Raw genomic sequence first — 27,203 nt, forward strand, 5'->3', positions numbered from 1 at the left:
TTCGGCCCCACGGTCTCAGCAGCTTTCTGCTGCTCTAATTCTGTGGCTTCTTACTCTGGATCCAAAGCTCCCTTTCATTCATGATATGCCTGGAGGGACTCCTTCCTCTGGCTCACTAACCTCAGCTCTTTGCTCATCTCAGCTTTGCAATCAGTACTCCTCTGAGTGACATATCATTTGCAGACATGCCTTTGCTACCAGTTACCAACCCTAAAAACCTTTCACAAGCAAGGGCCCTCCTCCTCTCAGCAAGGGAAGGAAGGTTCAGAGTTGGAGAGGGTAAGAATGAATGATGCAGAGAAAGAGGCACAAGAAAAATACCCATTTTTAAATCAAATGGAGTGGAGCCACTTATTAAATATAATCATTTTCTTAGGAAACAAAAATAACTTAAAAATAACCTCTCGTCTTTCTATCTCTTTTCTCCTTTCTTCCTCCCGCTGTCTCTCCAATTCCCTTTGCTTCTCCAAGCGTTTTTCTAATTCGAGTTGTTTCTTCCATTCTTGCTCCTGTAATTCTCTCTGTTTTCGCTCCCACTCTTCCTTTTCTTTCTGGGCTTTACGTTCTGCCTCCCTCTGCTGCTGCTCCATCAAGGCTTGGCGCCGCTTCTCCAGTTCCACATTCCCTCGCTCGTAGTTGGCCTTCCGCTTGTCCTCGAAAGTAACTAAATAAAGTATATTGTAAGCACTCTCACATGAAGAGCCCAAGAACGTGGATTCCAGTTTCAACACACTCATGCCTTGTGATCATTTGAGTGCTGTTTCTCTCTGGATAGTTCTTCTAAGGACAATTTTAACTCAAATGTAAATAGTATTTACTTTCATCTAAGAATATTCATTTTTGGAAAACAAATTTCTAAGTTTGAATCCATCTGAGAGAGAAAAATAATTTTACTATTCCTGCCACTTTTTTCTCAGTATTTTCTTCAAGGACAAACAAAGCTATATGGCTATATACTTGTTTTATTTGATATATTTCATTAACATCTTAATACTTTAAAATATCTACCCACGTGCTTCTTCAATCAATATTTAAACTTTCATTTATAGCTGAAGATTTCATCACAAAGCTTGCTATAGTGATTTTTCTTAAGTGGGATAAACATTTTAATTAAGTTGTCTAATATACACATTCTTGCCAAATACATACACTATCTCTTCTTCCTAAATACACTTCTCATTTTTAACTATCTTAATTTTATTGATATCAAAATCCAACCCAACTTATGAAATAATTTTCTCTTATAGCATATAAAATATTAAGAATGTGAAAATTCTAAATACTCATTTACATCTTACAGTAAAATTTAAGAGAACCCACTATAGATACACAACTTAGACACTCCATGTTACCTGGTAATTTTTTCTGAGGTTCCTCTTCTTGCATTTTCTGATATGAAGGCAGAGTTCCATTAATAGAATCAATCTGCTTTCCTCCTCTAAGAAAAGCAGACAACAAATTTAACAACATGCAGTCTGGGAATTTCTAGACTGTATATACAGCTAGACTACCAATGACTTGAGCCATTTAATATTTAGAATGCAGTATTAAAGACATTTAGAATGCAAGAAGGTCTAAAGTCACAGTGTACAGCAGGATATGGACTATCTAGCTAGAGAGATTTAGATTTCCATTGCCATTTACTGATTATTGGCCATGAGCATGTTTGCTCTTAATCTTGTAGTTGTCAGTTTCCTTATCTATAATGTGGTGGAAACACACCTATTTTTATTCCTTCCTGGTGTAACTCATTAAATACCAAAATCAAATGGATTGTAAATATTTAACTTCTCACTCAACTAGAGCAGAGGCCTTAGGAGATCACAATGTAGTAATCACGTCTGCCCAGGAATCAAAACCATGCCTCTTCATCTCAAGAAATGCCCACCTGAAAGACGGAGGGACAAGCTCAGGAGGTAACGTCAGTGGCAACGGCTGTCCAGCTTTGGCCATGTCAGTGAGGTGCATTGCAAGGATGAATTCTTCAGCTTTCAGCTGTCCGTCCCCATCAATATCAGCCAGAGTCCTAAAGCAAATGTGAACGCTCACCAGCTTATAAACAAAGTCTACTTAAAGTATTTTCAAAAGTTTAATATTTAATTTTAAAATGAGAATAATGACAGTAAAACAGTTGGGTTAATATATTTTAGTAAAATCTAAGTATATAGGGAAAAGAGTTTATTTTTACCCTTTATTGTCCTCTCACCCAAGGGTGGGGAGAAACTTTGAAACAGAAAAGGAAAGATTCCTTCTGAAAAGGTGGCTTGTCTCCATTTCATGGATAATTCACCTTTCAAATCACATTTAGCTCTAAATAACAAATGAGATATTCTCTAACTTTCCATAGTTGCCATTATGAAAAGGCAAACTAGTTTTACTTGCAAAATAATTAAATGCCACATTGTCAAGAATAACAATTTGTACAGTTTTACTAGCTTTCAAGGTTGCATTAACCTTCAAATGGCTGCTTTTATGGAACATCTTTGAGTCACAAACTTTTACAGAAACAGTATTTTTCTTACAACAAAGGATATATCGTTAAAAATCATGAATTAGTGGACAAACTCACCAAATAGTAGCTAGCTGAGTTTGAGAAAGATTTGACTGAAGAAGGGCATTTCTAGCTTGAAAACCTGATTGAGTGGGGAAAACCAGAAAAGAAAGAAACAAAATTCTTTAGCCTCTTTAAAGTCATGCAAACCCAAATAACTGTATTCTATAAAATAATACTGCTGCTATCCTGGGAACTTTTAACATCAAAAAGGTTTTACCAAAGAGGTGCTGAGCATTCAGCAGTAACCAAAACACAGTCGTTGCCCAAAGGAATTTAAAATCAAGAATTGGTAACTCAAGCATTCCCCCATGTTGTTTCAGAAAATAACAGTACACACCACTAACCAAAACGGAGGACCATGTGCTGCCACAGAAAGTACTGGAGGCTGCTGAGCTCTCTGGCCTCCTCGTTCTCCCTGTGTACCTTGAAGCACTGCTTTCTTAGCATCTTCTGACTTTCTGATCTCTCTCTGATCTTTCCTCTGTCTCTACTCTCCCTCTTCCAAATGACCTGTAAATCCTGGCATTCCCCAAGGCTCTGTCCTGGGCTCTCTGTTCTCTTTGTGTGTTCACATTTCTATCTGTGACTTTAAATAGCATTTAGATAATTCACAAATGTACACCCTAGCTCAAACCTTTGCTCTGGTTTAGACATCTATATCCAACTAAAAAAACTTCTGAAGTATTTTACAGGCATCTCAAACCGAATATGTACAAAATGACTCTCTCAATCCCCATTCACACCCTTCTTCCTAATCTTCACCCAAACCATTTACCTTCAGCCTTCCCCTCTCTCTGAGTGGCATCACTGCTTCTCCAGTGGCTCAAGCCAGAAAGCAGAAAGTCACCCTTGATCCCTCTGTCTCATGTACACCCATATCCAACATCACGTTCTATAATCCAACATCACTGCATGTCTGGGTCCTTCTCCCCCTGTAAGTACCAATTTAATGCCACCTTCTCAGAAATGCCTTTTCTGTCCACCCTATGATCCAACATACCTTCTGCTTGTTTCCTTCACAGCTCTCATCACAATCTGTAATGTAATATTTAGCTTCCTGTTTACCTGTTTATTGTCTGTTTCTACTATCCTACTAAGTTCTATGGAGACAAAAGCCTTGACTCCCTTATTTACTAACATACTGTACACCCAGTCCCAGGTACACACATGCCTAATAAATATTTGCTAAAGTGACGAATAATGTTGTAATCCTAAATTCTCTAAGGTGCAGTGGGGACTTATGGGATAGGGTCTGAGAATAAGAACAGCATTCACTGAATGCTTACCATATGTAATAAACTGTTCCAACTTCTTTTCTCCCCCTCAGTAATCAAAAGTATGTTTGACAGGCTTCTTTACCTGCATTTTCATGTCAGGATAATGGTCACACAGAAAATTCCAGGAATTCATTTAGAACAGAAAGTCCTGTCTGATTCATAGGAGCATTCATGTCTGGTGGGCAAGCATGTGACTTTCTGATCATGATAAATAACATGACTTCTCTAGGGAAGGTGTCCTAGTCAGTGAAGCAGGTATCTCACCTCCCACTCCCCAGTGATGACTGAGCCATGGGTACTGGAAGAGTCAGACCCTACTCAGGGTTTTGCCTGAGTCAAGGACCACCCTGCACAGAAAAGAGTACATCCACCCACTCTTCCTCAGCAACAGCTCCCACTACAGAGCCAGCATGAACGTTGCTAACCCATCGTTTCACTGGGCTTTGAACGTGAGGTCTGGGTTATCAAGACTATTTATACTATATGAAACAAACACAGATACATCAGAAATTATAACATGCAATTGGATATTTATGTTATATAACTTAAAAATCTTTTTCAGTCTTTTTAAAAAAAAAAAAACCCTGGTGATTTGACAGAAATCACATATGGAAAAAACACAGGAAATAGCTTCTACCATCTCCCAAATAATTAGTCCTTAGTAGATCTCACATAAGTGAAATTTGAGATCTTTATGTTAAAAGGAGGACTTTTCTAATAAAAAGAAATGGAAGGTTATTTCAAACTGAAAAAAAAAAAAAGGTCTAATAACTAATGTCTCAGCTTTTGCTCAAAAACAACTGAAAGTAGATCCCTTAGCATTAGGTAACAGAGTAAACAAGAGGAAGGAAGGAAGGAAGGTAAATGATTAAAAACCTACTGGTGAAAGGCTAAAATATGTGCAAGTGTAAATAATACAAAGGGCTACAGAGGGCCATCAGGGTCCTCTACTACAAAAAGCTCACATGAACTTCTACACTGTTGGTCTACCACCAGTCCTTTGGATATCTTATTTCCTATGCCTATAATGCTAGTCTCTCCTTCTCTCCCTAGTGGACTACTCATCCTACACGGTCCAGCTCAGATGTCATCTCTTCTGTGAAATTCTCTCATATCCTCAGCATCAGTCACTTTCTCGTCTATATTAATCACGGCATTTTTATTATTACTTTTAAGGATTTTAATTTATTAAAATTAAAAGAATGAGTGAGCAAGTGAGCAGGGAGGAAAGGAGATGGACAATCAGACTTGCTGCTGAGCGTGGAGCCCAATGCAGGGCTTGATCTCACAATCCTAAGATCATGACCTGAGCTGAAATCAGGAGTCAGATGCTTAACTGACTTAGCCCTCCAGGTGTCCCAATCACAGCATTTTTAAACCACTAATCAAAGACTATGATTATGTGATCTAAATACTATGGACTCCTCAAAGATACGGACCATATCTTTCCAACTCCGTGCACTCCAGTGCATCACAGAGTGCCCAAAAGATATGTGGCTCAGAAACTACGAGTCAATGAATTAATCTAAATAAATCACAAGAGTTTAGCGGGAAGGGAAGAGGAAGAAAATTAAATCACCAAATGCTTTGAAACTATGTTCCACGACTTTATCTTCACACCTCCTCCAGGAGAGGGAACTACTATCCTGAATTTTGTGTGCATAATTCTCTTGTCTTTCTTTTTCTTCCTTCAATTTCTAGTGACTTTGATATACATGACCTCAGAGGCAAACAGGGTGAGCTAATGTGTATAGAAAGGAGCAGTCCAACCCAAGGCCCAATCACCCCCTACTTTGCTTTTTTATTAAGTTTTTTTTTCACAGTTATATACCTTTAAAGAAAACACTGTGTATTTTTGCTTGTCCAATCAATTCGAAAGCCTTCTTGCTCCCCTGCCCCAATGCACAACTACAGACCCCATACTCATAATTCCATAGACTACTTTTCAAACTCTCCAAACATGCTGTGTACTTTTTGCTCTTAAGAGTTCTTCTGTCACCCTCAAATGCTCTCAGCTTCAATCTCTATCGGTCCAAACTCTAACTCTTCCTTTCATGATGGAGCTTAAATGCTCTCTCTCTTCCTACATTTTTGTCTGATCCTTTTACTATTACCATCTCCCATTTTATGTTCTCTAGAACTTTAAAGCTCTATTATTTTAAAACACTTATTTTATTACTCTGTCTAAACTGCAAATTACTTGTTGAGTGAAGAGAGAGGGTGAAAGTTAGAAGGTAGGAATTCTACTTGCCTATTATCCTCTGTTTATATCCCCTTCACTATCCTTAATTAGAAAAGTTTGGATAATGTTCTAGCATGGACTCCAATGTTCTGTAAGGACCTAAGATTGAGTCTTATGGGCACATCTGGGTTGGAACATTAAAGGGCAGGCAATGCTCATGGGGGTTTTAGTAAGGGCAAGTACAGAAAGATTCAATGAGGAAGGGTACTGCAGGGAAAAAGCGGAGGGCTAGGAGCCACATGCTGGTCCTTGTCATGGGAAGTTCTCCTTTTACCGCACTGGAGGATGAGGCTTAATCTTCTCAAAACAGAGGTCTTTTTTTCCAAAAAGTTGGCTGTCTACCTGTGTGCTCATCTTCACTGTAAGAACTTTGAAGAAATCAATGAGGTTGTATCTCATTTTGAACTCTCACACAACTTAAAATATTTGTATTTATCAAATGGCTGCTAAATTTTTTGGATGTTAAAATTTTAGGTGAACTACAGAGTACAAACTCAAATAAATGTTCTTTAGTAGAAATTCATATAAAAAAACTTTAACTCTCTCATATTCTTAAACACCGCATATCACTTACCTGAGAGGTACCCACTCATGCTTTTGTCAAGACTATTAAATTTTTGCCGATATTTTAATCTTGAAGGCTGAGGAACTGCCCACTCTGAGGTCCCAGTCTTGGGCGAGTTCCCAGATAGTGAAGCAGTTGAGGACGTTGAGCTATAACAAAATTAATTTAAAATCTTTATGTTACTAAATAAAATACATTTTGTTAAACCTTATAAGGCAGAGACATTAAGAATTGTACCTTCTATAGTACAACAGTAATTGCTTTTGTGCTTGATATTTTAAAAATTTAAATAATTTAACCTCACTCTTAGGAAAACAAGTACCATACAAAGTACAGAACATTATGCCAGGCTGAGTACTGTGTTAGGGCCTTTACAAATACTATTTCTAATCCCCATGACAATCTCAAAAGGTATTACTGTCCCCACCTTCTCGATGGGCAAACTATGGCTCAGTAATGTTATGAAAAACAAGGTCAGGGGATCCCTGGGTGGCTCAGCGATTTAGTGCCTGCCTTTGGCCCAGGGCACAATCCTGGAGTCCCAGGATCCAGTCCCTCATCGGGCTCCCTGCGTGGAGCCTGCTTCTCCCTCTGCCTGTGTCTCTGCCTCTCTCTGTCTATCATGAATAAATAAATAAAATCTTTGCTCAAGAAAAAAGTAATAATATACCATGTTTGTGAGACTTTTTGATAGAGTATATAATTTGGGGCAAAAACCGGACTAATTAAAAAGATAGCAGAAGGGACGCCTGGGTGGCTCAGTGGTTGAGCATCTGCCTTTGGCTTGGGGCGTGATCCCAGAGTTTGGGGATCGAGTCCTGCATTGGGCTCTCTGCATGGAGCCTGCTTCTCCTCCCTCTTCCTATGTCTTTGCCTCTGTGTGTCTCTCATGAATAAATAAATAAAAACCTTAAAAAAAAAAAGATAGAACGTTTTTAGTTTATGTGAAACATTTTTTCAAACATTTACTGATTCTAAAAATAAAAAATTATTTTCTATTAGTTATAAGTAGTAAATTTACCTTAAGCACTTTTACATTTGGGCATTATAAAGTAAAACCTGGATAAGCTCAGAGCTTCCAAAAAAAAAAAAAAAAGAAATCTTTTGTTAAATACTCCTTATTGAAAGCATAAAAAGTTGTAGGTTTTAAGCCTTCATACCTACTAGATCCTAAATCAATCAGAGACTGGGCTTTCTGTAAACTAGCACCGCCGAGTCCTCCCATCATGAGACTGTAAGATGATGTATGAGGCAATGCTAAGAAAAGAAAGAAATGAAGAAAAAGGTTAACACTAAACAATATCACAAGGTATAAAATCTGTATCAACCAGGACACAACAGTTCTTTCTCCAACAGTTTCTGACTCATTAGCTACTTACTTGAAGAAGAGTAAGGAATGGATAAAGGCTGAATGAGGCCAGGAGTTCCATTTGGTAGTGATGATGTGCTAACAGAAGGCACTAGGGGAGCCGGCATCATTACGGGAGGAAGGGTGGTCCCTGAAGTCGCAGAGGATAAGGGGGTTGTCATAGGTGCAACTGGAGGCAATGAGTGAGGAATGGACAGATTGGGCATGCTTCCCATTCCTAGACACAAAACAGAACACATTTCCCAGTGCTAGCAATTGACTATAAAACACATGCCAGAAAACAAACTGACAGTACAAGTGAGGCACATCCAGGTTTATAGAGACACTACGGACAAACAATCTTAGTTAAAAAGTTCACTAAAGCAGCTTTGACTTAGCAATTACACCATTGCTTTTAATATCAATATTCTGACCTATGTGAACTACGGGAATGCCTACTAAGGAGTTAAAGACTCTCTTCTAGCACCATGATGAAAACTAAGCAGGCTTTTCCAATTAAATGTTAGTATTCTCAAAGAAAGACTGTATCACCTGATTAAATGTAGGATTTTGTGTAAGGATAATAAATATAGTCCTGTTGAGTTACTCAACACATATACATACATATTCCCCCAATGTCCCCTCCCCCCAAAAGATATTCTAGTTACTAGATACTTTAGTAGACCCATTTATGCATATGCATTATTTTTAAGAAGAAGTATGCCACATATTTCACTTTTCTTATAAGTAACACATCCATAGATTTAAGAACAATTCTTTAAAAGGAATAAAATGATGACTTTTATTCATTTACTAACTGCAGATTACTAGGTACACTAATAAGTATGGTTGTCACACAATGATCTGGTATTTATCTCTAGAGCTCATTGTAAGAATTCAGTATTTTAAGATCTAACATCTGGAATGAAAGAACAAGCTTCAGATACACAGAGATACCTAATTGAATGTTCCATCCCAATGAGTGTTTCTCATATATAATTAATAAGAAATTGGCTAATCAAAATTAACAGAAAACGGATTTTCTCTGATGAATATGGTAAATTAAGGAGCACAAAGTCTGCAACTTTTAGCCCTAAATTTAGCTGGGTAATTAACCTTTAAATTAGAAAAATTTCTACTTAGGAATAATTTTAAATTACTTCCCAACTTAAATCACTTCAAGTGAGTTTAAAATTGTTCACATTTTTTTCTGTTATTCATACAGAGTAGAGAGGAAACTAAGAATAGTATTTAAGATCAGCTCTAACTAGGGAGGATCATATAATTTATCATCCAACTGGGAATTGTGAAAGAGAACACTAACCAGACTTGAGGCCAGGACAACAGGCATAAATCAGAACTGTCCCTGGAAAACTGGGACACAAGGACACCCCTTCTATGACAGTCAGTTTCATATCTTATCTCAAACATGAGAACTAACGTGGAGTCTGAGAATTATTGTTTTAGGCTAACAAACCCTTTTTTAATCCCTAAATATTATGTCTAGGAATCAAGTTTAACTGTCATTTAATAAATACCTACCAAAACGAGCAGAAATTAAAGGAGAGAACATAGGAGGTTGTTTCATAATAGGAGGGAGGACTACGGGCAACTGTTGGCCTTGCAGCTTTAGTTTGATGAGTTTCATTGCTATGGAGAACTCCTGCTGATCCATCTTCCCATCCTTGTTCAGGTCTGATAAAGCCCTAGAAGGACCATGAGGTGGGTAGATTGGTATGTAAGGTTAGTATTTTTGAGGATGATAAAATGGAAAAAAATGACACAGCATTCACACACAGATCAATACTTAATAAGCACATATATATAAACAAGCAAAGTTAAAACCTGTACATTAAGAAATACTGACCAAAGATAGCATCTAATGAAATATTGCCAGTCTACATGAAATCCATGTGTAGAGAAGCTATGAGACCTTTGGGATGATACCCCCAGTGTGGACAGAAAGAAACTTTCAAGAGTATAATCATTCTAAATTTAATTTATTAATTTGCTCAAATATTTACTGGAAGTTTGTTATGTGTCCAGTACTCTGCCAGGTATGGGAATATTCCAAGTGGAAAGAAAGATGGGGTAGGGATTGGTATCTATTATAAATGCATTAAAAAACAAAACTCTAGATAATATGAAGAACAATTTTGATTAAGGGAGGAGCAGGAAAAGGGAGAGCTAATTTTGGGCTTATAGATGATGAAAGAGATAAATAACTACAAAGTAACAGAAAGAAGATTTTGAGAGTCTGCCAAATTATAAAGAAACATTTTTCAATGGTGATGCTTCCATTTTTCCTGAAAAATTCAAAGGACATTAATAATTTGTCCAATAGAGGGACATATGGGTGGCTCAGTTGGTAAGCATCTGCCTTCAGCTCAGGTCATGAGCCTAGGGTGCTGGGATGGAGCACCCAGAGTCTGCTTTCTCCCTCTGCCCCTCCCTCTCTGCACACTCCACCCCCTCGCTACTGATCTGTTTGCTCACTCAAATAAGTAAAATCTTAAAAAAAAAAAATTGTCCAATAGAACAAAATCTCAATTATTTTTAGTCATTTACTCAGTAAAATTTATTTTCCTAAAAGCTGAAGAAATACTTAGCAAGAGCAGACTATAAGTAAAAATAACTTTATATTAACACTGTATCAAAAACAAAAACAGGGATGTCTGGATGGCTTAGCATTTGAGTGTCGGCCTTCAGCTCAGGGCGTGATCCCAGGATCTAGGATCGAGTCCCATATCAGGCTCCCTGAAGAAAGCCTGCTTCTCCCTCTGCCTTTGTCTCTGCCTCTCTCTGTCTCTCATGAATAAATAAATAAAACCTTTAAAGAAAAACAAAACAAAACCAGACTATCAGAAATTTAAGTTCATCTAGAAAAGAGAATACCTTACCATATTTCAGCTAAAACAGGAGCCGGCAGGCCTGACTGTAAGAAAAAGGTACGGGCTTGATCCCCTGAAGGTAATAAAAGCAAAAGTCAAATAGCACATTAGTAGATAGAATTCCTCCAATGCCTATGAATAATAATAATGGGCAATATAATAATGCTATTGATTTGTCATTTTAATTTCAGTCACTAAAGAACAGAAATACACAAAATTATTTATGTTACATTAATAAGATTGAGCAGTTTTAAAACAAAAAAGCCACAAATTAAGTTATATGCATTAATCAATGATGAAAGATTACATTATTCATCTTAGGTTTCCTATAATAACTGGGGTATTATTTGATAATATTTCCATTTAATAAAATTTATAATTAAAAACAGTATTCCCTAGAAGAGTTCTAAAATAAAAAATACCAGATGTTGGGAAGGTTAGTCCCCCATGGGTCTCTCACAATCCTCTATGTCCTGCTGTGCGTGCCAAGAATGAAAGACCCTAACTGCTCTCTACCTGAGCGGTTTCTCAGTCGGGTTTGCAGTGAGCATTCTTGAGGCATGATTAGGTAATGTTTCTCCCTGGGCCAAAAAACAAGCCTGCTTGCTAAAAATGGTGGGTTCCCTCAGGCTCAGTGTTCCTGTCCTATAAAACACCCGCTGCATGTTTAATATCCTTTTGGGCTCTCTGCATCACCCCGTGGAACTTAGGGGACACAGAAACCTATAGGAACATGCTGATGCTCATGCTGCTAGCTGTGCCATTTCTAACAAAGTCCTTGGTCTCTGTCTCAGGAACCCTGGGTCTTGTGCCGAATCCAGGTGACAGCAACAGACTACGTTATTAACTTGCAAGTAGGGTAATCAAATCCCAGCCCTGATACCAGGAAAGGTGGCTATTATTATAGAAGTACAAATCACATTAAACTATAATGGCTAAGAGGACGGATTCCAAAATCAGACTGAAAAGTTTCAAAGCCCAGATCAACACCAACACTCTGAAATACAGACAACAGTAGCTACTTTACTATGTTGTTGCAAGATTAAATGAGATAATGTACTTAAGTACAGCATCTGAAATACAGTGATTTGGTAAATATTAGTCCTTATAGTTACTATTACTGTAAATAAAGCACTCAGGTGCTTTGGCATAGAAAAAAAGTTTAACTGATAGAAAAAAATTTGAAAGCACACCAAAATTAATCCTCCTTAGGTTCTGGAGGTCATCTTGCAAAACAAGGATTAGTGCCAACAATCAACACTTGGGATCACCTCTCAAAAACAGAGGACTAGCATCATAAAAACAGATTGTAGGAACGAAATTCTAGATTATTTTCAAGGAAATGGGCCTGATGCACACTTCTTCTAGACTTAGTAATACTGACTGTTATACAGGGAACTGGCACAACCTATTAGGATAATATTAATACATTTGGAAAAAAGTCCCAACGGCCTTAAGAAATAAATTGAAAATGTTCTAGAAAGAATGTTACAGTGGGAAACTGGACAGCATTCTTGGTTATAATTTAGAATTAGGAAAAGATCTTCCATAAGCCAAATCCAAAACAAATTTAGACAGTTCCAGATAAAATAAGAAAGCCACTATTTTTTTTTTTTAATTCATGAATTCTGAATGGCAGGAATTTTATCACTTAGTAATACAAATTTGATGGTAATCGAATTAAAACTAATTCTAAGACATTAAATGAAAAGGGACATAACTCACAAATAAAATATAAATACAAACCTGTTATATAACCTCCTGAGGGTTTGAGGTTATCAAATTGCTTGTCATGCTTAGTCCGTTCTTCAGAGGTAATAGCCCACATGTTTGGCCCTCCTAAACCATAAGTAAAAGACAAAGAAATTATAGTATACATACACACACACACACACACACACACACACACACACACGAGAATGCTCAAAATACTTCTAAAATGTAAATATGATCACAGGTGTCCATTTAGTGACAGTACTCTATCCTGCATGACACAGAGTAGAGCTCTCATGACTATATATATGGCACAGCCCTGAAGTTCTTCGCTCATTCAACCAATTAACATCTATAGAATAATTACTGTATACCACTCAATAGATACAGGCAATAGGCTAAATTCCAGAAATAAGAAGATTAATAAAATATTATTCCCATCCTCTTTACACAATCAACATAGCTAATAACCATCTATACTTCACTTCTGACTACCTTTTCAGTTTACCCAACTTTCACTAATAAGAAACCAAAAATGTTTAGATACATAAACTCATACATGTTTGCTGTTTATGGTATAAAAATCTGCCTACAGAGTTGTTTCCAAGAATGACTATCATTGAAAAGTAGGTTCCCACTATACTTTGAAACACTAAGATAGATCTGATTTAATAAATATTTCTTAGCCTTAAATGAATGGATTACTGAAACATCCTCTTTTAAAGATAAGTTTTAAGATTAAAGTTAAAAATACAGAAACAGATATACTGAAGAAGTTCCTAAAACACCTACATCTATACGCTTTCTAAATAAATACCACATACAAAGTAGACACCTACTTGGTTTATCAGTGAACAAATTAATCTGTCATGATTCCTGTGACTAGGAGTGTGGATGTAGACTGCTTTACTACCATAGGAATCTGGAAAACTGATGATGACAACAGAAAACAACGACAACAACAAAGGATGACAAAGAAGGAAGCAGCTCACTTTTACTGAGCCTGGACCCTATGTCAGGGACTTTTTATGCCGTAACTCACTGACTCCCCACCACTACCCTGTACATTAGATACTACTATTATACCCCTGACACAGGTAAGGAAACCAAAACTTATGGTGGTCACCCAACTAATTAGTGGCAGTGCTGAGATTAGAACCCAGGTACTCTGAACTCTGTGCTACATTGTCTCTCAATATTTATGGATAAAATGCTTATGTTCTCTATACCTCAGCTGTCACCTCCAAAAATTAGGAAGATTATATAACTTTACAGGGTTGTTGTGAAGACTGTATGTAATAGATAGTGTATCTACTCTAAAAATAACACTAAATATAATTCTTCATCTATTAGATTGGTAAAATAATAATAGCTAGCATTTAATGTGCCACGTGTTAGGTATTTCTCTAAGAGCTTTATGTGTACTGTTTCTAAACAGTCGCAAGAATTCCATGAGGTAACTATTACTGGTATCATTGTTTTACAGAGGAGGAAACAGAGGCATGGAGAGATTAAATAATTTGCACAAGGTACCAGAGCTGGTAAGTGTTGAAGACAAGATCAGAATCCACAGACTTAACTGAGGATCTTAAACTATCTGCCCTGAGGATAATTAAAAAGAAATAAACCTACAAATACATTGTCAGTTGATTTCAACAAAGAGGTCAAGATAATTCAATGGGGAAAGGATAACTCTTCATTGAAACAAGCTGAAAGAGTAGACATGTACATGAACAACAACAACAAAAACCAAACCACTCAATCCTGCACCACATACAAAAAATTATCTCTAAGTGGATTACAAAATTAAACACAGGAGCCAATCTATAAAACTTCTTGAAGAAAACAAAGAAGAAAATCTTTGTGACTGGATTAGGAAATGATTTTAGGACACAAAACATGCAAATTATTAAAATTTTTTGATAAGCTGGACTTCTTTCTTAAAGACACTGTTAAGAAAGTAAAAAGACATTGGGGCACCTGGGTGGCTCAACTGGTTAAATATCAGACTTGTGATTTCAGCTCAGGCCACGATCTCATGGGTCAGGAAATCAAGCCCCAAATCTGGCTCTGTGCTCAGCAGGGAGTCTGCTTGAGATTCTCTCCCTCCACCCCTGCCCCCATTCATGCTTGTATGTGCACCTGCTTTCTCGCTTTCTCTAAAATAAATAAATAAATAAATCTTTTTTTTTAAAAAAAAAGGAAAAGACAAGTTACAGACTGGGAGAAAATATTTGCAAAACATAATAAAGGACATGCATCCAGCATATATAAAAACTATTCAACTCATTAATACAATCCCTGCTCCTCCCCCACCCAAAAAAATGGGCAAAAGATTTGAACAGACATATTAAAGATATCCAGATGGCAAATAAGCATGTGACAAGATGTTCAATGTCACTGATCATGAGGGAAATGAATATCAAAACTAGAGTAACAGGGCCCCTGGGTGGCTCAGTGGTTGAGCATCTGCCTTTGGCTCAGCTTGTGATCCTGGGGTCCAGGGATCGAGTCCCACATTAGGCTCCATGCAGGGAGCCTGCTTTTCCCTTTGCCTACGTCTCTGCCTCTCTCTCTCTCATGAATAAATAAACAAAATCTTAAAAAAAAAATAAAACTACAGGTAACATATTACTCCATGCCTACAGAATGTCTAAAGTTTTTCGAAAACCGCTGCAAGGATGCTGAGCAACTCAAACTCTCACATCTACTGGTAGAGAAGAAAACGGAGACAATTTAGAAAAAAGAGTCTGTCTGGCAACTTCTGAAGTTAAATATGCATTTTTCATGCAACCCAGCAATAAACTCATAGGTATTTACCATGAGAAATGAAGACTTTTTTCCAGATAAAAATCTGTCCTTTGATGATTACAGCAGCTTTAGACATTTTGGTTTAGACACCGAGACCTGGATATAACCCATATGTTTTCTACAGATGAATGGTTAAACAACTTGTGGTACACATTTATCCAATGGAATTCTACTCTCAGCAATGAAATAGAAAGATATATACAAAGACACGGATAGGTTGCAAAAATATTTTGTTAGGTGAAAGAAGCCAGACACAAATAGGTATATGTATTTCACTCATATGACATTTTGGAAAAACTGTAGGGATAGAAATCTGATCAATGGTTGCCAATGGCTAAGGGTGGGGTATAGGGATATGAGGGAATCTTTTGGATAATGGAAATGTTTCATATCGTAATTTATATGGCTTTATACATTTGTTAAAACTCATCAAACTATATACTTAAGAAGGGTAAATTATACCCCAATAAACCCAACTTAAAAATAAAACAAAATAAAAATATACCATTTAATATATGCCTGCCACATGGAGGCCATTCAATAAATTAGTTTCTTTACTCAACCCAATCCCAGGAAACAATATAATTAAGGAGAAGTCAGAGCATTAAAATCTTTCTCAGGCTCTTCCCCTTCTGGTAAAGGTACCTTGCCAGAAAATACGGAGAGTGAGGCTTTTTTAGTCAGAAACCTTAAGACTATTTTAAATCTGGAGAGTCTGGTTAGGAAGGCTTAAGCTGCTCTCACACAACCCCAGAAAGAGTACATCCTCAGGGAGTGGCAAACTGCTTCCTAAGACTGCAGAGGGCTCCGTGGCATCCAAAGGACAGTGCATCCGAAGGACAGTGCTTCCTTATGTCCTACTATCACCTTACCTATCCTTAGTTATCTGTCTTAACAGTGGCCAACTATCTGATAAGGTTTCTTGCTTAGTTCCAGCAACCTTGACGCCTTCATAAACATTCGGTCAAAAAACACTTATGGGGCACCACTGTGTACAAAGACTAGGGGTAAAAAGATAAATAAAATGTGCTTTAAAGGAACTCACATACTCCTTTAGCCATGACTCAATATTATCATGATGAATGTCACTTATAGAAAAAAATGTCTGAAGCGTAATGACAAGGGATAATTTTTAAGTAATATTTAAATAATCTTTAAATCTGGACACCTCAAAAGAATGACATTAACACACGAGAAGTTAAGGCACTAAGAATTTTACAAAAAGGAAAAGTTACACAGAAATAAGAAAACTAGGAATACATGTATTTCAAAACCATTTAAAAATAGTTGATCAAGGGCACCTGGGGTGTCTCAGTCAATTAGGAGTCTGACTCTTGATTTTGGTTCAGGTCATCATCTCAGGGTTATGAGATCGGGCTGGGCAAGGAGTCTGCTTAAGATTCTCCCTCTCCCTCTGCCCTTCCTCCTATGCTGTCTTCTCCCTTCCTGTCCCCTCCTCTCCCACGAAAATAAATAAATAAATAAATAAATAAATAAATAAATAAATAAATAAATAAATAAAATATTAAAAAAAAAAAAGTTGATCCAATTCTGGCTTTCTTAGAATATGTACTAACAGAACCTTTCCAAGAGTTAACAGTTCATTATTTTAAATTTCCAGTAAAACATTTCCCAATCTTTCTCTGTATTTATTCATAAGCCTTACAGAAAGTCAGGAAAACCTGTTTTGAGGTTGATGTTTAATATTTCCTTGAAAAACTAACAACCTTTTACATTGTCTAATCACTTTAGAAATGTATTAAAATTCTATTCATTTCCCCCACTCATCACTAAATTGAGAATGTGGTATTTTCACAAAGATTTCTGTTGCTTATTCTCATCTTGTCACCTACTGGCTCTGTCAAAAACGTACTTATGGTCTATGTAGAAGGAAAAAGAGACATTTACAGAATGTCTACTATATGCTAAATCCCATGCAGTAAATAGTGTCATCCCTGTTTTACATATATAGACATACACACACATGTGTATATGTACATACAGGTGTACACACACCCACACACACACACACGTTCCACAAGATTAAGTCAACACAGCTGAATAGTAGCACAGTAGTATTCTAACACACAGTTCTGAAGGTACACGATTCAAACATGTTATACCCGGTTTGTATGCTGTGATATTAACTGAAGACTATTTCTGGGTCCAGTTCAAAATAATAGCCAAATGATATATGTCAACCCAGTACAAACTTCTATCTCTAAAACACAACTAAGAATACTGGTCTAGATAGAACTAAAGCCTTAACTGGGACTTGAATAATAAATGCTTGGGCTATTATAAATGCAGTATCATACCACATCTGATTCTGCAGATCCAATGTTTAACAATTTCCTAATTACACAGATGAAAAAAACTAGTGAACTCTAAAATTCTGAAAAGGTAATAAAACTCTAAAATGGCATTTTTTTTCCCCTCCTAAAGCCATTAACTGTTCTCTCCCTCCCCCTCCTTCTCCCCATTTCCATAGTTTGGATATAGCCATCGTCATGGGCTTTAGAACTTCTTACTCCTTTAACCAGTTTTCAGTACCCACCCCAGTTTTAAGGCTGGAACAAGCCACAGTACACTACAAACAGGCAGCAGCATGAATTGGAAGTAGCCTCTTGCTTATCACCTGATGACTGAAATATCAGGTTCTCTGTGTTTACAATTTCATTACATTTTTGAAAAGCAGAAAGCAAACCTACCATGATCAAAGAAGACTCTGGCAAGGATGATTCTGCTGGTGCAGAAGACACCAGAATTAGAGTCACGAGTGGTAAAAATATGACGCACTGATCTTTTTTGCTCTGTTGAGGAGATGGGAAGTGAAGCAAAGAGACTAAGAAAAGAATATCTGCTCAATAGAACTTTCTGAGATGATGTAAATGTTCTGTATCTGCATTGTCCAATACAATGGCCACTGGCCACATGTGGCTTTGAGAGTTTGAAATGTGGCTGGCTGTATGACTCAGAGATTGAATTTATTTTTTATTAATTTAAAGTTAAGTTGAAATCGTCACATGTAGCTAATGGCTACTATATAAGGCAGCACAGCTCTGTGAGAACCAAAGAAATCTAATCCATGGTTAGGCTTGGGATGATGAAATAGACATGGCAAAATGTGAGAAATACATTAGAAGCATTTAGACACACAGCTTGGTCTAGGGCACTTATAGACAAGTTCCAACAGTACTAGGCATTGAAAAGATTTAAACACCATCTATAATTGAGCATTTACTAAGAGTAAACACTATTTTTGAAGGTTTTGTGCTATATGTGAATGCCTCTTCCAATAAGATGTTAAACTCTGAACTGGACCTGAATTAGATATATACAAGATTATCTTTAATCTTCAGCTATATTTTAAACTAAGTAGAGGGGTACCCCAGTCTACATTTGCTATCAGTACTTCAGAGGTTTTAAAAAATTACTACTTCTATTTTTTTTTTTTTTACTACCTAGGTTCCTATCTATCACTCCTAAAATAATTATCCAACATTTTGTCCAATATTGTTCTTTCATAAGTAATGCAGTGAGCTACAAAGTAGATACACAAATGCTAAGGGAATGGAAGAAACAGAATGAAGAAAGACTAGGCCTATACTGCTTGCATTTATGTTCATTTTGTTTGTAAACCTTCTTAACATTTTGTTGAAGTTTGAAACTAAACTATGTGTTTAATGCAAATTCCTTTGCATGGTGCGCAGAAATCCTCAAATTTGGGTAGAGCACATTACTACTACAATTATTACCGATTCTAAACTTTTATCACTCATTATGAGGAAAAAACCATTTTTAATTTTTAAAAATAGTCTGCAGCATCTAATAATCTTCATAATCCCACACCATTTCCAGCAATGCTCATGCTGAATCTTTAAATAAGAGTTCTGAAAAGGCAAAAAGCAAAACAAAACTCTTATCTCAAGTCCATCCCTATATGACATAGAATTCTAGCACACAGAATTTAGTTTTACACAAATAATTCATTTTCCCAAAACTCCCTTAAATCTCACAAGGTCAATCTTGAGTCTTAACATTTTAGATATACAACATGTATTTTTGTATTAACAATGTGCTTAATTTGGCCCAATGACTTAAAATATATTTTTAAAAACGATGTACTTGATCAAATACTAGATGGTAACATTGAAACAGAATTGCGGTTTGAAAGTGGTAGAATTATTCATGATGCTTCTTTTTCCCTCTAATGTTCTTTAATATTACTGCTTTCAATTTAAATGTTAAGAATGACCAACTAGACTCTCTATTCCCTTCTATTTATAATTGGCTAATGAAATTTACCACATATTTAAGAAGTTCCATCTTAGACTTCTTTAGCAATTAAAAAATATAATGCATTTTCTCAATTAATTCTAAATGACATACACGGTAACTTAATACTTATTAAGGGTACTTAATTTGTATTTGGGAAAAGAATTACAACTAGAATCAGAAAAGATGCTTTAAAAATTTTGTTACTGAAGTTACCTCAACACTTTCTTTAAAAATGTTTCATATTAAACAACTGTGTGTATAGGCATATATAATCCTTTATAAAAGGATAACTTAATTTTATATGTATATTACTAAATGAATCTTTATTGGCTTAATCAGTTCACAGTCATTCCAAACAATTGAAAATATCTTTAATGTTCTTCACTTACAGCACTCTGCTTTTTGTCCTCCCATTTTATGCATCAAACAATAAATCCTTTAGGTTATTCATAACTGCTCAAAGGCAAGGAAGCACACATTCTAGATAGTGCAGAACATGCTTAAACTGAGTTGCAAGATTTACTGCATAATATTCTAACAGAAGATATATTCAGAGTTTTAAAGTAAACTAACATTTTCAATAAGAATACTTTAAGTTTTGCATTTATAAGCTTAAGGAAAAATATCAAAATGAATATTTTATAACCTCTAGCCAAAACCCCCCCATAACCTCTTTAACTTGCCATAAGCACAAAGCGGCTTACCATTCATAGCTGTGGGAAACTGAGCCATCATGGTACTGAATTTTCCTGGCTAGCTCTCAGCCATCTGCAACATAAAAACATTGTGCCATTAATAATACAACAAGGGCAGATCACAGCTTTAGTGCACCAGCTAAGCAGTGGGAATGTCTGTCCCCTTGAGCTCACACTTCCAACAGAAACAATGCAGAGCTTCTGCTGCTGCTGAAGAGGCAGGATTTACATTTGGGGAAGGGTAAGAGACTTAGTCGGGTAATGGTGCTGCCTTTAAAATAGAAAGTTATAAGAAAAACAGGCCCATATTTCATAGCAAATACTGAATACAGAAACACTTGGCATGAATCAATTTTGTAGAAATTAACTTGGGAGAGAGGGAGGTTGTTCTAACTAGGCAAGATGTTATTTCAGAGAAATCAACTGTATAAATTAAGTGTATAATAACATGGAAATCCATAACACTTTTTTCTTAAAAAAAAAAAAAATCCCTAAATGAGAAAAATATCCAAAATAAATGTGGCTCAGAGTTCTGCAGGCTTATAAAAATTGTCCAGAATTATTAAAATATATGTTTATTTAAACATAACTAAATATGCTGGGTAAGTACCCTGCACTAGGAAGAAAAGCAACTTTGGAAACTAGCAGCTGTGATTTAAATCCCAACTCTGCTATTTTCCTAGCTACGACAATGGGAGAGTTATTTAACCTTCCTGAGTCTCAGATTCCTCATCTGTAAAAAATACTTTGCAGGAGCATTTTTAAAAGTATTAAGCATACTCCAGTATACTGCCTGACACATAATGAGTTTTTGATAAATGGCTGTTAGAACGCAATATAATTTTGAACCCTAAATTCATTATTTCACTATGAATAAATTCAAAATTTATTCCACAAATCTTGAGGATAAGACCAGTAGTGAGAGTGAAGACGTAGCAAACTTATAATAATATACTTAGTAATTAAAGCTGTGAATTAAAACAATGCAAGAGAAACACTTGCACAAGAGAAACAAGAGAAAAAGACCATTCAGTAGTTCATCTATTTACACAAATCATTTAAATATTAACATTTTTAGAAGCCCAAGGAAAAACGTTTGCACAAGCCATTTGAACAAAGAAGGCATAAAGAAGAGTTCCATATCGTGGTGGAAAGTGGCACCAGAGGAGCTGGCTAACCAGTTGCCAAGAAGTGCTATAAGGCACTGGATCTTAGTGAATTTAGTGTGCTCAAAGAGAAATACAACTGTATCAGTAAAACCATCAAAAATTAGTCACACCAACAAAAGACTGGTATATACATCCAATTTATTGATATACAAAGAGAAATTTAACAGCCAAGAAAATGAATAGTAGCTTTTCTTCTTTATAAGGCAAACTATAACATCTACTAAATTTCAACCAGATCATTGTGTAGTGAGGGTAGGGAGTTACCAGTGATTAGAATGCTTAATGGTATCAGGCATTGACAGATACATTTATCTACAAACAAAAATAAGCAGAGTGCTGCACAATAGGGATGGTTTGTTAAACCTCCAATAATGCTTTGAGTGACACTGCCAACTTTACTCTTCTGACTCCCAACTTTTCTGTATGCTACTACTATATACCATCCTTCCTCTTAAAGTGTATACTCTTTCTTTCAATGTTATTAATAAGCTTTAGTGCAGTTTATGCACAGCAAAGAAAACCATTAGCAAACTAAAAGACAATCTACTGAATGGGAGAAGATATTTACGAATGACCTGATTAAGGGTTAGTATCCAAAATATATAAAGAACATATAAAACTCAACAACCCAAAAACAAATAATCCATTTTAAAAAGACAGAAAGAAATTTCTTTAAAAAAGACATGCAGGGGATCCCTGGGTGGCGCAGCGGTTTGGCGCCTGCCTTTGGCCTAGGGCGCGATCCTGGAGACCTGGGATCGAATCCCACATCGGGCTCCCGGTGCATGGAGCCTGCTTCTCCCTCTGCCTGTGTCTCTGCCTCTCTCTCTCTCACTGTGTGCCTATCATAAATAAAAGAAAAATAAAAAAAAATAATTAAAAAAAAAAAAAGACATGCAGATGTCAACAGACTCATGAAAAGACGCTCAATATCACTAATCATCAGGGAAATGCAAATCAAAATCACAATGAGATATCACTCACACCTGCCAGAATGGCTAAAATCAAAAACACAAGAAACAAGTGTTGTAGAGGATGTGTAAAAAAAAAAAAAAAAAAGGAACTCTCGTGCACTACTGGTAAGAATAAGAACCGGTATAGCCACTGTGGAAAACAGTATGCAGGTTCCTCAAAAAATTAAAAATAGAATTACCGAAAAAAAAAATAGAATTACCATATGATCCATTAATTCCACCACTGGGTATTTACCCAAAGAATGTGAAAACACTAATTTGAAAAGATAGATGCACACTTATGTTTATTGCTGTATTATTTACAATAGCCAAGTTATGAAAGTACCCCAAATGTCCACTGGCAGATAATGGATAAAGAAAATGTGGTATACATATAGAAGGGTCTATTACTCAGCCATAAAAAAAAAAAAAAGAATGAAATCTTGCCATTTGCAACAACATGGATGGATCTAGAGGGTATAATGCTAAGTGAATAAGTCAGAGAAAGACAAACAGTATATGATTTTATTCATTTGTGGAATTTAAGAAACAAAACAAAGAAAAAAGACAAACCAGAAAAACAGACACTTAACTATGAGAACTGATGGCTACCAGAGTGGAGATGGTGGTGGGGAATGGGTAAACTAGGTGAAAGGGATTAAGAGTATAATTATTATGGTGAATCACTTTGTGGTACACCTGAAACTAATATAACACTGTGTTAACTATAGAATTAAAAAAAAAAAAAGCTTTATTGCAATGGAGCTTTAATAATTTTTTTTTCTTTATTTATGATAGTCACACACACAGACAGAGAGAGAGAGAGGCAGAGACACAGGCAGAGGGAGAAGCAGGCTCCATGCACCGGGAGCCCGACGTGGGATTCGATCCCGGGTCTCCAGGATCGCGCCCTGGGCCAAAGGCAGGCGCCAAACCGCTGCGCCACCCAGGGATCCCCTGCAATGGAGCTTTAAACCTGTTACCACACTTAGACTTTACTTGCTAATACTCCTCCTAGGTAAGAGTAAATTTCACCTATGTATGAGTTGGTTTTTTCTTCACTCCTTTCTCAAAAGATAATATAAAGTTCAGGTATTGGAGCTGTGTACTACACAGAAAAATGATATCTAAACTATGGTAGGGTAGTTAAGAGCACAAAGGGTAAGAATTGTAATGTTAAGAACATTGGATTTGAACTTGTAGTTCACAACGAGTGTTAAAAGACTTTAAGGAGAGGGACATAGATTTCACTCAAGACAATCAACGGTGAAGAAAGAGCCACAGCTGCCCCAGGGAGATCAGTTAGAGAAGAGATGAGAACAGTAACTGGCACCTGAACTAAAATAACGCAGTTGGAACAGAGCAGATGGGATGAGCTGGAAAAATAACTAAGGGTTTAAAACAGGTAGAACTCATGAACTCTTTAGATATGAAGGATTATGAAGTAAAAGGAATCAAAGCAATGACTCCCAGAATTTGTGAGACTGGGTGAACTGCAGTGTCACCATTTTAAGAAAAAGTGAACATAGAAGAAGTCTCATAAATTATGACTGATACTTCCTCAATACAGAAATTCTCCAAGAAAGTGTAACTTTTACTTCTCCAATTTTAAATTGTCATCAGTAATGTTAAATCAAAATAACTCACGTGCCTGCAAAGAAACTGTTCACCTAGGGATATGCAGTAGCAAAGACCTATTTTATTAGGTCTCTTAAGACTGAGTTTCAAACTGTTAAGAGAAAAATCCTTCAAAAGTATTACATGCAACACATTGTGTAAGTACACAGAAGCATGTGAATTACCAAAGACAGTTTGAAGAGAAAGCATGCACTTCCAAAAGACAAAGAATAGGATCCCAGAGTCTCAAAGCCTTAATCAGTTAGATCTAGATCTAAAACTTAAAGATTATCTATCTAGGATTTCTGCTTAGTCATTATATATTTTATGAATAATACAGCAGAATGCTACATAATAGATGCTCAGTAATCACAGGTATAATTCTGTGATAAAACCAAAGAATGAATCAAATAATATGAGAAGGGAGGGCAAATCCCTTCAGGGAAGCTGAAGGTACTAGAATTACTTTCTTCACCTGATACATGGATTTAGCCAGCCATGCATGCGGGTACCATATTATTACATGGATGTAACATGTAACATCTGACTATGGTAGCCCAATTTGTTGAAACCAGTAAGCTTTTAAAGCATACTATTTTATATCTGCTACATTTATATTAATTCTCTCTAACCTGTTGTCAAATAATTACCTCATGCTTAATAATTCTACTACTCTACTTGCAGAACAGTACTTGTACAAAGAAATAGAAATTTTGAAAAATTCAAGACACTTTATACTTAAAAAAATCAACTGCTTTACTTTATATAATCATACTAGCTACAATTTATTATGTGCTTACTATTAATGCAATTCACTTCTATTAATCATCTACTATGTGTCATGCTTAGTACTGAGAATCTAATATGTTCCAGGTTATATACAAGGAGCTTCAAAGAAACAGAGGAACTTGTAGAATAGGCTTCCGGGTGCCAGATACTGCTAGACACCTAGATAGTGCTAATAACATTCACAATATCCCTGCAAGGCAGATGATACTGTACTCACTTCACAGATGAAGAAACAGAAAGGCTAAATTACTTGCCAATACTGAGTGACGAAGCCAGGATGCAAATCCCAAACCTGTATGTATGTATGTATTTATTTATGAGAGACACAAAGAGAGAGGCAGAGACACTGGCAGAAGGAGAAGCAGGCTCCATGCAGGGAGCCCGATGTGGGACTCGATCCCAGAACTCCGGGATCATGCCCTGAGCAAAAGGCAGACTCTCAACCACTGAGCCCACCCAGGCGTCCCTAATTCTGTCAGTTTTTACTTCATATATTTTGATGGTCTGTAATTACGTGCAGAAATGCTTATAATTGCTTTGTCACATTTATCACATTCTTCTCATTCTTCAACTCCCAACTCAATGGACCTCTTATCTGAAAGACTTGTGTCCTCTCCTCTCAGTTAATCATGGTGACCTACGTTGTCCACGACACTTGTTCATCCCATAGTAACTTCATTTATTATACTGTATCATTTGCTGGATAGATGAATAAATGAATAGTTGGGTAAGATAAACAAAAATGAAGCAAAGGAAGCATGGAGTGAGGCACTATGGAACTGAATATACAGAAAAGAAACTCCAAACGACTTCCTCAAAACCCTGCAGGCATCAGGAGCTAAGGATTATAGACCAACTATCCTTTGCAAGTGGCCCTTCCATAACTTGTTACTTTTTAAGTATATTTTTAGAGAAAGTATATTGCCTGTTGAATTCTGAAGCTTTTATATTGGGATAGAAAGACTTGGGTTTTTCAGTTATACTTTGCATCATGTTCATTAAACATTGTTAAATAAATTTGACTGAAGGTCTGACATTCAAAAGCAAGATAACCAAGTTCCTGAGGGCATATCTTATAAAACTTTCTCCAGTACCTCCTCCACTTCATGTGCTATGTACACAAAGCCAACTCTCCAAACTTACTGATTAGTTGGAGAAAATGTTCCTTCCTCAACTGATTCCTAAGGAGACCAAGGTCAGTCGCATGAGAAAATGACCAAAGCAAAATTACCTACTTCTTTACAGTTTCTCCAAGAAGATGAAATTTACAGAGTACATATATTCTCTATACCTCTTCCCTACCTATCCATCCCTTCTTTTATTCATCCATTTGCTTATTTATCAAACATGAATAATCACTATAATAAAAGACTTTGGAGAATGTTATGAGAACCCAGAGGACAGAACTACCACTATATGGGAGGTAAGTTAAACTAAGGCACATATCACAAAAGAGGTAACATTTGTGTAAGAACGATCTATGAGCAGCCTGGATGGCTCAGTGGTTTAGCAATGCCTTCAGCCCAGGGCCTGATCCTGGAGACCCGGGATCAGGTCCCAAGTCAGTCTCCCTGCATGGGGCCTGCTTCTCCCTCTGCCTGTCTCTCTCACTCTCTGTCTCTCTCTCATGAATACATGAAATCTTTAAAAAAGAGAACGATCTAACATGAGGTCAGTGGCAAAGTAAATGGGTTCCATGCATCCTCAGAGTGAGAGACGCTGTATAGGTGTGTGGATAGGCACCGATACAGAGAAAGGAAAAGTACCTGAATCTGAGGGAAGGACTGGTTAAAAGGAAAGTATACAGCCAGTATCATAGTAGAGCCTTTCCTATTCAAAGATGGTGTGATTTGAGAGCCATGTGATTTCAAAGAGCTCACTTAATCTTAAGTGTGAAAAGAGACCTTAAGAAACCCAATAGTTTTAAATTTTGCTCCCTGCTGTTCTAGAAATCTCAAAGAGATACAAGAGAGGTTGGGTAGGGAAGAGGAATGGAGGGGTTGGGAGAAGATATCAATTTCAATGAAAGTAGCTCTGCTTTTGTATTTTACATACTGAGGCTTCTCTATAATATTTTATGTGATGATTTTTTAAAAGAGAGTTAAATAGCATACTGAATTCCATCCCCTTCATTTTAGAAACTAAAGAGAAGCCAAAGAGATTAAGTAACTTGCCAAGATCACACAATTTAAGGAACAAAGTATGTCATGCTAATGATTTGCATTTCCCTGTGCATGACATGGAGAGCCAGTATTTATTCAAGATAGACACCCAGATTTGGTAGTCACTAGGGACTGG

General features: G+C 36.5%; 1 protein-coding gene across 13 annotated transcripts in view; it reads right to left on the minus strand.

The window, feature by feature from the left end:
• The window catches only part of ITSN2 (intersectin 2), a 128,536-nt gene that overhangs the window by 81,590 nt on the left and 19,743 nt on the right, over positions 1-27,203 (minus strand). For 8 of the 13 annotated variants that reach the window (XM_025454504.3, XM_025454505.3, XM_035700327.2 and 5 more), the window contains exons 2-13: positions 20,387-20,450; positions 18,113-18,214; positions 12,624-12,716; positions 10,887-10,950; positions 9,529-9,692; positions 8,018-8,224; positions 7,799-7,895; positions 6,648-6,787; positions 2,570-2,633; positions 1,889-2,026; positions 1,353-1,438; positions 402-664 (exon numbers count right to left, since the gene is read on the minus strand). In XM_025454504.3, coding sequence (XP_025310289.1) covers positions 402-664; positions 1,353-1,438; positions 1,889-2,026; positions 2,570-2,633; positions 6,648-6,787; positions 7,799-7,895; positions 8,018-8,224; positions 9,529-9,692; positions 10,887-10,950; positions 12,624-12,716; positions 18,113-18,214; positions 20,387-20,417 — 1,449 coding nt within the window. In that variant the 5' untranslated portion in view covers positions 20,418-20,450. The remainder of the gene's footprint in view (positions 1-401; positions 665-1,352; positions 1,439-1,888; positions 2,027-2,569; positions 2,634-6,647; positions 6,788-7,798; positions 7,896-8,017; positions 8,225-9,528; positions 9,693-10,886; positions 10,951-12,623; positions 12,717-18,112; positions 18,215-20,386; positions 20,451-27,203) is intronic. The other 5 variants (XM_049096063.1, XM_025454506.3, XM_035700328.2 and 2 more) reach the window with 1 other exon arrangement.

This window comes from Canis lupus, chromosome 17 (assembly GCF_003254725.2).
Source record: "Canis lupus dingo isolate Sandy chromosome 17, ASM325472v2, whole genome shotgun sequence".
Classification (NCBI taxonomy): Eukaryota; Metazoa; Chordata; class Mammalia; order Carnivora; family Canidae; genus Canis; species Canis lupus.